Source organism: Equus quagga, chromosome 19, assembly GCF_021613505.1.
Source record: "Equus quagga isolate Etosha38 chromosome 19, UCLA_HA_Equagga_1.0, whole genome shotgun sequence".
In the NCBI taxonomy this organism is placed as follows: domain Eukaryota; kingdom Metazoa; phylum Chordata; class Mammalia; order Perissodactyla; family Equidae; genus Equus; species Equus quagga.
Genome location: NC_060285.1, coordinates 38,806,642 through 38,820,358, shown reverse-complemented (window position 1 = coordinate 38,820,358; position 13,717 = coordinate 38,806,642). Strand labels below are relative to the sequence as shown.

Sequence of the window (13,717 nt, the reverse complement as noted above, 5' to 3'; positions counted from 1 at the left end):
GATGAAGAAAGAGATGGAAACTACTTAGACCAAGGAGATAAGAGGCTATCAGAAAATGGACTGTCTCATCTACAAGATTTTTTATACAAAACTCATGGGAACCACTAAACAAAAAATCAGAACAGAGCCACAAATGATAAATAAAGAGAAAACTGAGAAAATCATCACAAGGAACCAGCAAATTGAATTGGCAGACTGAAACACACAGGACGAGAGATAAGGGAAATAGAGAACAACGGGAAAACGTGGTAAAATGTCAGTATGAAGCCCTCATGTATCAATACTCACTCTAAAAGTAAATGGATTGAATTCTCTAGTCAAAAGACACAGAGTGGCTGGATGGATTAAAAAACAGCACCTAACAATATGTTGCCTCCAGAAAACACATCCCAGCTTTAAAGACAAACACAGGATCAGAGTGAAGGGATGGAAGATGATACTTCAAGCTAATGGCAAACAAAAGAAAACTGGTATAGCCATACTTATATCAGGCAAAGTAGACTTAAAGATAAAAAATGCAATGAGAGACAAAGAGGGGCAGTACATAATGATAAAAGGGAAATTCCAAAAAGAACACATAACAGTTATAAATATATATGCACTGAACAAGGGGCACCAAAGTATATAAAGCAACTATTAACAGACCTAAAAAGAGATATTAACAGCAACACAGTAATAGTAGGGGATCTCAACCTCCACTTACATCAATGGATATATCATCCAGACAGAAAACCAACAAAGAAACAGTAAAATTGAAAGAAAAATGGACGTCATAGATATATATATATAGAACACTCCAACCAAAATCAACTGAATATGCATTCTTCTCAAGAGCACATGGAACATTCTCAAAGACAGATCATATGCTGGGAAACAAGGCACACCCGAATAAATTTAAGAAGACTGAAATCATATCAAGCATCTTTTCTGACCATAATGCTATGAAACTGGAAATCAACCACAAGAAAAAAGCTGGGAAAGTGAAAGTATGTGGAGAGTAAACAACATGCTACTGAACAACCAATGGATCATTGAAGATGTAAAAGAAGAAATCAGAAAATATCTAGAGATATGTCATACCAACTCATATAGGACGCAGGAAAAGCGGTCCTAAGAGGGAAATTCATAGCTATTCAGGTCAACCTTAACAAAAAAGAAAACTCTCAAAAAAGCAATCTTAAAGTATACCTCACAGAATTAGAAAAAGAAGAACAAAGAAAGTACAAAGTCAGCAGAAGGAGGGAAATAAAAATTAAAGTGTAAATAAATGAAATTAAAACCAAAAAACAGTAGAAAAGATCAATGAAACTAAAAGCTGGTTCTTTGAAAAGATTAACAATATTGACAAACCCTTACCCAGACTCACTAACCAAAAAAGAGAGAATCCTCAAATAAATGAAATTACAAATGAAAGAGGAGAAATTACAATGGATACCACAGAAATACAAAAGATTATGACAGAATACTATGAAAAACTATATGCCAACAGATTGGACAATCTAGAAGAAATGGATAAATTCTTAGACTCATACAACCTCCCAAAACTGAATCAAGAAGAAATAAGAAAATCTGAATAAATTTATCATAAGTAAAGAGATTGAAACAGTAATCAAAAACCTCCCAAAAAATAAAAGTTCAGCACCAGAAGGCCTTCCTGGAGAATTCTACCAAGCATTCAAAGAAAATTTTATACCTTATCCTTATCAAATTATTCCAAAAAATGAAGAAGACCAAACACTTCATAACATATTCTATGAGGCCAAAGCCACAGAAGGACAACACAAAGAAGGAAAATTACAGATCAATATCACTGATGAACAAAGATGCAAAAATCATCAACAAAATATTGGCAAACTGAATATAGCAATACATTAATAGGATCATACACCATGATCAAGTGGGATTTATACTGACACCCACTGATGGTTCAACATGCACAAATCAATCAATGTGATAAAACACATTAACAAAATGAGCAGTAAAAACCACACAACAATATCAATAGATGCCAACAAAGCATTTGACAAGATCCAACATCCATTTATCACAAAAAGTCTCAATAAAATGGGTATACAATGAAAATATCTCAACATAAAAAGGCAATATATGACAAACCCACAGCCAACATCATACTCAATGGGGAAAAACTGAAATCCATCCTTCTGAGAACAGGAACAAGACAGGGTGCCCACTCTCACCACTCTTATTCAACATAGTAGTGGAGGTTTTGGCCAGAGCAATTAGGCAAGAAAAAGAAACAAAAGGTATCCAAATTGGCAAAGAAGAGGTGAAAGTCTTGCTGTTTGCAGATGACATGATTTTATATATAGAAAACTCTAAAACCCCACCAGAAAAGTATTAGAATAATCAACAACTACAGCAAAGCTGCAGGGTACAAAACGAACTTAAAAAACTCAGTTGCATTTCTATACTCTAATAACGAACTAACAGAAAAAGAACTGAAGAATATAATCCCGTTTACAATCGCAACAAAAAGAATAAAATACCTAGGAATAAATTTAACCAAGGAGGTGAAAGATCTATACGCTGAAAACTATAAGAAATTAGTGAAAGAAATTGATGATGACATAAAGAAATGAAAGATATTCCATGTACATGGAAGAATAAACATAGTTAAAATGTCCATATTACCTAAGGGAATCTACAGATTCAATGCAATCCCAATCAAAATCCCAATGACAGTCTTCACAGAAATAGAACAGAGAATCCTAAAATTCATATGGGGCAACAAAAGAACCCCAATAGTTAAAGCAATCCTGAGAAAAAAGAAGAAAGCTGGAGGCATCACCATCCTTGACTTCAAAATATATTACAAAGCTGTAGTAACCAAAACAGCATGGTACTCGTACAAAAACAGACACACAGATCAATGAAACAGAACTGAAAGCTCTGAAATAAAACCACACATCTATGGACAGCTAATCTTCAATGAAGGAGAAAAGAACATACGATAGAGAGAGAAAAGTCTCTTCAATAAATGATGTTGGGAAAACTAGAAGAATGAAAGTAGACCATTATCTTTTGCCACACCCCAAAATTAACTCAAAATGGATTAAAGACTTGAAGGTTAGATGAAAAACCATAAAACTCCTAGAAGCAAATATAGGTAGTACACTCTTTGACGTCAGTCTTAGAAGCATCTTTTTGAATACCTTGTCTACTGGGGCAAGGGAAACAAGAGAAAAAGTAAACAAACGGGACTTCATCAGAATAAAGAGCTTCTGCAAGGCAAAGGAAATCAAGAACAAAATGAAAAGACAACCCACCAACTGGGAGAAAATATTTGTACATCAACTTTCCGACAAGGGTTAATCTCCAAAATATATAAAGAACTCATACAACCCAACAACAAAAACTCAACCAGATCAAAAAATGGGCAGAGGATACGAACAGACATTTTTCCAAAGAAGATATACAGATGGCCAACAGGTACAAGGAAAGATGTTCAACATCACTAATCATTAGGGAAATGCAAATCAAAACTACAATGAGGTATCATGTTACACCTGTTAGAATGACTATAATTACCAAGATAAAAAACAACAAGTATTGAAGAGGATTTGAAGAAAAGGGAATCCTTATGCATTGATGGTGGGAATACAACTAGTGCAGCCACTATGGAAAATAGTAAGGAGATTTCTCAAAAAATTAAAAATAGCCAATACCATACAACCCAGCTATCCTACTACTGGGTATTTATCCAAAGAACTTGAAATCAACAATTCAAAGAGACTTATCCCCCTCTGTATTTGTTGTAGCATTATTCACAATAGCTAAGACATGGAAGCAACCCAAGTGCCCATCAACTGATGAATGAAATACTACTCAGCCATAAAAAAAGACAAAATTGTCCCATTTGCAACAAGGTAGATGGACCTTGAGGGAATTACGTTAAGCAAAACAAGCCAGACAGAGAAAGACAATCACCACAGGATTTCCCACATATGTGCAAGATAAACAAACACATGGACAAAGAGAACAGATTAGTGGTTACCAGAGGGATGGGGGTTGGGGAGGTGGGCATAAGTGGCAAAGGGGCACATATATACGGTGACACAAATAATGTACAACTGAAATTTCACAGTTAAAAACTACTATGACTTCAATAAAATTAAACAAAAAAATCAACATAAAAAAGTGTTAGTCTTAAAATTTGTTCCTTCCTACCACAATCAAAACGTGTCCGGAATTACACACTAGAGGAATATAAAGGGCTTTGAATATAACTTAAAAAGTAGACATATATGGAAGAAAGTAATGCTAAAAATGATTTTTATAAGGCTCCTTGTGTCATTAGCAAAGAGTCACGGCAAAAGAAATCCCAAAATTATAGTATTAAGAGGGATTCTTAAAGTTGTTTCTGGAAATCAGTTTAGAGCAAAGATCTCAAACTCCAAGCCTACAGTGGCCATGCAGGTGATATAAATGGGTACAATGGGCCAGGAGGGCACCATTCCAAGGGAGTGGGAGGTTGCTACTGTTTGGCTCCAGTCAATTGTTGACAGGTGAGAATTAGACCCAATGTTGCCAAATCTTCCAACTTTTCAATAGATGATGGAAATCTGAACTTCCATGCAAATATCTCTAATTTTTTGGCCCAAAATTTTTACAAATATTATGTGGGCCTAACACTTAGTGGTTTAAAGAACTGAAACATCTCTCTGACTACCAACAACAAAAAAGCCAGCTGGAAATTGGAAAAAACTTAATTTTCTTAAGTTTATCCCTACAGGATTACTAATATTACCATGACTAATAATATGAGATTTTGCTTTTAAAATATAAAATGCTTACAAATTAGGAATAATTTTATTTAGTACCCATCTCTAATTCAAATTAGGACTTCAAATAGCAAGTTTATTTGAAATAACAGTAAATGTTAACAGTAAGCATCAATACACTAATATATAGCTGAAAAAGAAATCTATTTCTCAAGAAACAAGCATAAAAACAATTTTGTTTTAGCAAGGACATTACAAGTGTTAAGTGATTTTATTAGAAAACAATTTCAGAAAAAACATTTAAAAGATATGATCACTGCTCCTAGAAACAGTCACCCACTAGTTCTTTTATATTGACGTTGCTGCTGGTGGACATCAAGATTTTTGTGAAGTCTTAGGTTATAAAGACATACCTAACAATGACAAACCATATAATTTTCTTTTTTTAATTTTCTACTTTTCTCATTCACAACCCTAATATTCTTTTTGTTTAGGTAGAATGAGTCCCAGTTTAGGATGTTGTTTCTTTTCTGTTGAACTATTTATCATGAAAAACCAATTCAAAGGATTATTTGAAGGAAACAAAGTGTTTTCAAAATTTGGTCTGCTCACCTCTTTCGTTTTCTTTTGTTAATCCTCTGGAGTAAGCAGATGTTATACCTACAAGACTATTTGGCCTGTTTAGTTGACTTGAAGCATGGAGTGAACTGCTCATGGTAGAAAGTGAAGAGGATGGAGTAGTTGAACTTGAAGTTGATGCTGGTCTGTAACGCTGGTAAGTCTGTGAAACATTAAAATTAAAAGTCACATGAAATATTAAAAGAGTTAAAAACATACAGAACACTTAAATTCATCCCAAAGGAAAAGTAATGTTCTAATCATGTCAAAATAATTCAGATTTCCAGTTAAAATCCTTTTGAGTATTCTGTATACAGTTGTTAGTATATCAATCTCTTGTATACTGAGAATCATAAGAACTATTTGTCATATTTGACCTAGTTGTGTTGTTGGTATACTGTTACCTCATCATACGTTCTGGAGTACTTTTGCTTATATTCATCTTCTCTAGATGTTTCTGACTCCTTCTTTTCTTCTTGCTTCTCTTTATCCTGTTTTTCTTTTTCCTCTTTTTCTTTTTCTTCATTTTCTTGTTCTCTGGTTCGGGTAGAACGACTTCTTCCTATTGTTTTTTCAGCTTCCTGAAGATCAGTCAATGTCACCCCCTGCACACAAAAAAGATAAATTTAATTATGAGAGGCATTAAAGCTTATTTCAAAGGAATGTAAGTAGATAAATTAAATATGAATGTATTAAAAGTCAAATATGCATGTTTGGAATTGGTTTCCAAATTGAAACAGAATTTCTACTTAGCAAGTCACAGTCACTCTATGAAGAATCATCATGAGCAAGCACAATAATATGTACTGAGAAAAACATAAAATATGTGTAAGAAACTGTCCTTCTATTCAAGAAATTAACAAAATAGCACAGGAGATGACAGAAATACCATATGAATATAAAATTCCCAAGAAGTTCAGAGAAAGGAGGAAAAGCCAATATATTACATTGTTTATACAGGCATGTGCTGCATAACGATGTTTCAGTCTACTAAGGACTGCATATACGACAGTGATCCTATAAGATTAGTACTACATAGCCTAGGTCTGTAGGAGGCTATACTATTTAAGTTCGTGTAAGTACACTCTATGATGCTCACACAGTGACAAAATCACCTAACAATGCATTTCTCAGAGCGTATTCCCGTCTTTAAGTGATGCATGACTGTATATTAAATTTATATGTATTTATGTTTTTATATATGTATATGCACACAGAAAAGATTTCAGTAAAGAAAAAATTTTTGAAGGTTAAGTTTTGAACAACAGGTTGGATTTCAAGAAATAAAAGTACAAAGAAAAAATATGTTAAGATCCTAGCAAAGACTTCAGTTTGAAATGTGAGTAACGGGAAGGATCTAACAGTTGAATCTGGATTTTGGAACTCCTCAACTGTAGGAAAGGAAAGACACAAAAAGATATAAGAGACATAATTAGAATGGCAAGGAGGAGATAAGGAGGTAAGAACTAGCCCGAGTGACATTTTTCTCATACTTGCACATTAGCTGCTTGATACAGCTAATAAAACAGACCTATTCCCCCACAACTCCAAACATTCACAGAATTCTTTTTACGCTTATCAAATACTCTGTGCTAGACACCATGTTAGGAATAAAAAAATAAATACTCAAAGAGATACAAAAGCATACGCTAATTAGATAGATTGTAATATTAACAGTATAAGCATACACAAAGGCAAAGGGAGGACCACTAAAGCAACTTTTATCTTTTAAGATTTACTCACATCATATACTGACATCAATATTCTCACAGGAAAGTAAAAAAGGCAAAGGCAATTTATTTGGAAGTTTATATATTATACACTTTATTACCTGTGTTGATCTTCTCGACTGCCTTGCTTGTCTAGATCTTGCTTTTCTTTGGGATTCAGACTCTTCATCTCTAACAGGAGTGAGGTATGATCTACAGTAATAAATAAAAATCGTTAGTTGGAGATATAATACCTGTGAACATAATTACATAAAAATGTGTGCGAATGAAACATACAAGTTTAGCATCTTAATGGGTTTAAAAAGATGTCTTCAGAAAATAGTTATACCCACTCTGAAATTCAACAATGCCATGCGATAATTTTTTAGATTGAAAATAATCATATTAACATATCATAGTTTTCAAGTTCTTCCTAACCAGTTTTTTTTTCTTTTTTTTAAAAACCACGTAATGTCATTCCTTTTAGTCCCTCTTTTGATTCCTTGCAACACTATCCTAGGTGACATATGAAGTTATCTGGCTAACTCTACACTGTCAGTCTCTTCTTATGGTACAATGGTTAGGACTGCATGCAACATTCAGGATATGGGATGACCAGTGAGTAAGTAACACTCCCTGTAGTCTTGTCATGTGCATTTATTAGTGATGTTTTTGGTAAACATCCTATCACAGGATATGCACAATTATAAAAGCATGCAACCTATGCCAAGAGTTAATTAATTAAGGAGTCGAACAAGCAGAGATAAGACAGAGCCTGCAACATAACAAGAAAACTTCCCCCAATGATCACTATTACTTGGGAAGTTCAATCATTAACATCTAGTTACATGACCATCTAGCTTACATTTCTCAGAGAACACTCAGAAGTCGAGTACTTCTATTTTCCGTGTTGTTTATCAAGATTATACCACTTGCCCCCAGCTCCAGATGTTACTTTTTAAAAAGACTCTTTTGTTAGCTTTAGTATTCTTCTCAATTTGTAATTCATTCTGCTCTTTAACCTCTGTGACACTATTCATATATTCTTAACAAACTTCAGAATTTATTCTTGGTTTTGTGCCTTATCTTTTAGGGTTTTTTGTTTTTGTCTTTTTGTGAGGAAGACTGGCGCTGAGCTAACATCTATGCCAATCCTCCTTTGTCTTATGTGGGATGCTGCCACAGTGTGGCTTGACAAATGATGCTAGGTCAGCACCCAGTATCCAAACCTGTGAACCCTGGGCTGCCAAAGCAGAGTGCATGTACTTAACCACTACGCCACTCGGCCAGACCCTCTTCTAGTTTTTTTTGAATGTGCTCTAAGTTCAGAGAGTTCAACACATCTTCAAACTCCTTAGAATCATTTATGTTTTCTTCAGAATTCTTTTTAGAGAGCCCTCATTCCTTTTGTTACATAGGAATTCATATTTCTTTCCTCCACACTCTTGAATTCTTTGAAATCTGTCTCTCTAAGACTACAATAGGTGATTCATTATTTCCCAGGATTCAACTCCTTGGATAATTAACCCTAAGATGATAAGGTTGTTTCTCACCCAAGATCCTAGTTGCCTCAATTTCATCAAATTAACTGTTACTCATTGATTACAGTTAGTTCTAGAGGGCTGGTTCTTCCCGTTTCTCTTCTTACAGATAAACTGTAAACGAGAGAACTCAAGAAATTCTCAAGAGGGTGTTTTTACTTGAATGAGACATCCAATAAACTTAGAAAGATGAAAATCCCACCATTACTATATTTTGACTTAGGTTGTTTTTATCATCCAATTTGAGAAAATATCACCTGTTTTCTCCATTTGGTTGAACAACTTATGGCACTATATTATGATGATATAACTTCCTTTTTTCTCTTTATCTGTATGTTCTCTATCATGTTTTCATCTCTAGGTTTCTAGGATATCCTGAAAGACTATTTTTTTTGCTATCATATAGCACTACATTTATCTTATCAATAAGGCACACTTCATCAAATTGAAGCATTTCATTGAAGAGCTCTATGTTACCAAATTTTGTTTCTACTAAAATATCAGTACTGATTTAAGTTTATAAACTAAGTTTTAAATGTTTTTAAAATTAAATTTATAATTGTTTGTTTCCTGTTACCTTAATTTGTTCTCCTAAATGTGGAAGGCAAGGAAAAAATTCACTAAACATTTTGGTTATCAGCCATTTCCTTTGTTTGACTTTCTCTTAGTTGAGATTCTGCTACATATGGCTCCATCTGTACCAACGCATAGATCCAGAGATGAACGCCACTGGTAGGATACCTGCCCTCTTCCACGATACTCGAGCTACACAAAGCTTGACATTTCTCTTTCTCCTGTAGTTTTATAATTTTCATTCTGTCTATATATCTACTGTCATGAGTTTTAAGGTTTTTATTTAGATATAACAGGTACTTCCTATTTTTATAACAACTCTAATGATTTTTCTGGGATAAGTAATTCAAAAAGAGAAAGAGGGGCTGGCCCCATGGCTGAGTGGTTAAGTCCGCGTGCTCCGCTGCGGTGGACCAGGGTTTCGCCAGTTCGAATCCTGGGCACAGACATGGCACCGCTCATCAGGCCATGCTGACGCGGCATCCCACATGCCACAACTACAAGGACCCACAACTAAGAATATACAACTATGTACCAGGGGGCTTTGGGGAGAAAAAGGAAAAAATAAAATCTTAAAAAGAAAAATAAAACAAATAAAATTTAAAAAATAAAAAAATAAAAAGAGAAACAGAATAAACTTATTAGAGATTAAGAAATATTATATCTGGGGTATAAAATTAACATGCATAAATCAGTAGCATTTCTATACACTAACAATGAACTAACAGAAAAAGAACTCAAGAACTCAATCCCATTCACAATCGCAACGAAAAGAATAAAATACCTTGGGATAAACTTAACCAAGGAAGTGAAGGATCTATACAATGAAAACTACAAGATTTTCTTGAAAGAAATTGACGATGACATAAAGAGATGGAAAGACATTCCATGCACATGGATTGGAAGAATAAACATAGTTAAAATGTCCATACTACCTAAAGCAATCTACAGATTCAATGCTATCCCAATCAGAATCCCAAGAACATTCTTCACAGAAATTGAACAAACAATCCTAAAATTCATATGGGGCAACAAAAGACCGCGAATTGCTAAAGCAATCCTGAGCAAGAAAAACAAAGCCGGCGGAATCACAATCCCCAATTTCAAAACATACTACAAAGCTACAGTGATCAAAACAGCATGGTACTGGTACAAAAACAGGTCCACAGATCAATGGAACAGAATTGAAAGCCCAGAGATAAAGCCACACATCTATGGACAGCTAATCTTCGACAAAGGAGCAGAGGGCCTACAATGGAGAAAAGAAAGTCTCTTCAACAAATGGTGCTGGGAAAATTGGACAGCCACATGCAAAAGATTGAAAATTGACCATTCTTTTTCACCACACACCAAAATAAACTCAAAATGGATCAAAGACCTAAAGATTAGGCCTGAGACAATAACTCTTTTGGAAGAGAATATAGGCAGTACACTCTTTGACATCAGTTTCAAAAGAATCTTTTCGGACACTATAACTCCTCAGTTGAGGGAAACAGTAGAAAGAATAAACAAATGGGACTTCATCAGACTAAAAAGCTTCTTCAAGGCAAGGGAAAACAGGATTGAAACAAAAAAACAGCTCACTAATTGGGAAAAAATATTTACAAGCCACTTATCCGACAAAGGGTTAATCTCCATAATATACAAAGAACTCACACTGCTTAACAACAAAAAAACAAACAACCCGATCAAAAAATGGGCAGAGGACATGAACAGACATTTCTCAAAAGAAGATATGAATATGGCCAATAGACACATGAAAAGATGTTCATCATCGCTAATCATCAGGGAAATGCAAATCAAAACTACACTAAGATATCACCTTACACCCGTTAGATTGGCAAAAACATCCAAAACCAAGAGTGACAAATGTTGGAGAGGTTGTGGAGAAAAAGGAACCCTCATACACTGTTGGTGGGAATGCAAACTGGTACAGCCACTATGGAAAACAGTATGGAGATTTCTCAAAAAGTTAAAAATAGAAATACCCTATGACCCAGCCATCCCATTACTGGGTATCTATCCTAAGAACCTGAAATCAGAAATCTCAAGAGTCCATTGCACCCCTATGTTCATCGCAGCATTATTTACAATAGCCAAGATGTGGAACCAACCTACATGCCCAGAAACTGATGACTGCATAAAGAAGATGTGGTATATATACACAATGGAATACTACTCAGCCATAAAAAAAGACAAAATTGGCCCATTCACAGCAACGTGGATGGACCTCGAGAGTATTATGTTAAGCGAAATAAGCCAGTCAGAGAAAGACGAACTCTATATGACTCCACTCATAGGTGGAAGTTAGTATATTGATAAGGAGATCTGATCGGTGGTTACCAGGGAAAAGGGGGGGTGGGGGGAGGGCACAAAGGGGGAAGTGGTGTACCCACAACATGACTAACAAAAATGTACAACTGAAATCTCACAAGGTTGTAATCTATCATAACATTAATAAAAAAAAAAAGAAATATTATATCTGAAATATGAGAAGCTTTGTTGTAGAAATTGGTTATATAAATTTTGAAAATGCTATACATTCTAACATTCTCCAGGAAAATCACAACATACTAAAAGGTTGGAGAAGTGCTGAGAGAAGAAATCTGTTTAAGTGTGTTTAACTCAGCATTTCCTAAGATCATTTAAGTAGAAAACACTTTTTATTTTCTTTTGCGGTACACCTATTAAATGTGGAAAAGTGCTCTGTGAAACATCAGCTTGGAAAATATGGTCCACTGGCTACTTTTTTCCTCCATTCATTTAACACTTATTTATGTACCTACTGGCCCTATGCAATTTATTGCTTTTTGGATTTCCACCAGATGAGAAGAAAAAAGGTAAAAGAAGAAACCTAACTGTGATAGAAAATCTGGTTAAATAAAAAAAGTTTACAGCAGCCCAGATATATCACTTCAGCATTCCAGGAGCTGCTCTGAAAGGAAGCATGAACATGGACTATTGAATTCTGACTTCTACTATACACATACAAAGTTTTCATATTTAGTTTAGAACATTGGCACTTTGCCCTTTTACACACACGGCAAATAGCACTAATCAACCATCACACTATCTTCCCAGGAGCCTAGATTCTTTTTCAACACAGTTTCAAGTTGCCATCAAAGTTAATAAATCTATTTATCATATCTGATTTAACATTTGCAGCTTAGATGGATAAAAATTACTTGTTCACAGACTTGTAAAATCTGCTCATTTAAATTTTCCATACAAGATTCGCCCCAAATTAGCACAAAAATCTAGCCTATCAATTTGTAATACACAATATATTTCCTATATTTGATAGTTCCCATCTGATATTCAGTTCCTTTGTCTTCCCTTGGGGTGAAATAGAGACCAGCAGACCTCTAAGAATAGGATGTAGAGAAGAAAAATAATTAATACATTTTATGTGTGTTTAATTCTAAACAGCTGATGATCAAAAAGATGGTAAACTATACCAGTCAAACTCCATTGTGGCCTTAATCATTACTATATTATACTATCATACCAGATCTCTTTCTTATAACTAGATAGAACATGTAATTGTACTCTTTAGTAGTCTTAGATTGCTTACTATTTTCTGAGTAACCCAACAGTTTTACTTTTAAATTAGGGATTTTTTTCAATAAATGCAATTATTCTATATATTTTTTATTTCACTGACATTTATTGGCTGAAATATTTATATTTATTTATACTATTTATATTTTGGTTAGTCAACCAAATTACATTTCTAAAAAGCTGAATACCAATCGTTGTTTCTCACTTACTTTTTTCCTTCCAGAGGCAAGATAAATAAATGGACAAATGGGAGCTGGCTGAGCCAAGGGAAAGTGGTGGAAGAGAGTGGTTATACTAAAGTAACAGTTCTATGTGAATTTATGCTCCAAATATGAAGTTATTAGTAAGGTAAGGTTTTGCAGTTTGAAAAGACTATGGAGAATGAGAAATACTTAAACAATGAAAGAATTTGCTATCATGTTCCATCTATTTAAAGCTAGTTTTTCTCCTCCCTACCACCCCTCAGATATCCCCTAAATTAATCCATTGGAAATCTTAACAAACAAAAACAAGAAATCCTCATCCAATCCTGATCAATAGAAAGAAAAATTTAAGAAGACCGTGGAATTTATAGCGTGTATGGTAATTTTACATAATATCCAAAAGTACATATGTAAGGGTACCTAAAATGGCACAAATGTACTGACATCTTTTTCAGTCATAATATACTTTTAAATCATCATATATACATTTTTTGGGGCAGATTTTCAACCATATACATTTCAAAACCACTAATGAACTTTAATTACAAGACAAACAAGAGGCCAACAATGTATTCAAAATTGCAAGCAATTATTTGACATAAAACAAAACACAAACATTAATTAATATTATTGCAAACATCATTGAAACAAGGTTAAGACAAACAAAATTTCTGTAATATAGTCCAGGAAAAATGTCAACAGGCACATTTTGTTTCTTATACTATTAGAATCTGCTTTGTCCTGACAATATCTCTAAATATTTAATTCTC

The 13,717-nt window shown here is 34.2% G+C and overlaps 1 protein-coding gene across 7 annotated transcripts in view; it reads right to left on the bottom strand.

The window, feature by feature from the left end:
* Window positions 1-13,717, bottom strand: part of PPP1R12A (protein phosphatase 1 regulatory subunit 12A) — a 152,203-nt gene that overhangs the window by 26,198 nt on the left and 112,288 nt on the right. For all 7 annotated transcript variants that reach the window (XM_046645967.1, XM_046645966.1, XM_046645964.1 and 4 more), the window contains 3 exons: window positions 7,192-7,282; window positions 5,765-5,965; window positions 5,355-5,523 (listed from right to left, as the gene is read on the bottom strand). In XM_046645967.1, the coding sequence (XP_046501923.1) occupies window positions 5,355-5,523; window positions 5,765-5,965; window positions 7,192-7,282 (461 nt within the window). The remainder of the gene's footprint in view (window positions 1-5,354; window positions 5,524-5,764; window positions 5,966-7,191; window positions 7,283-13,717) is intronic.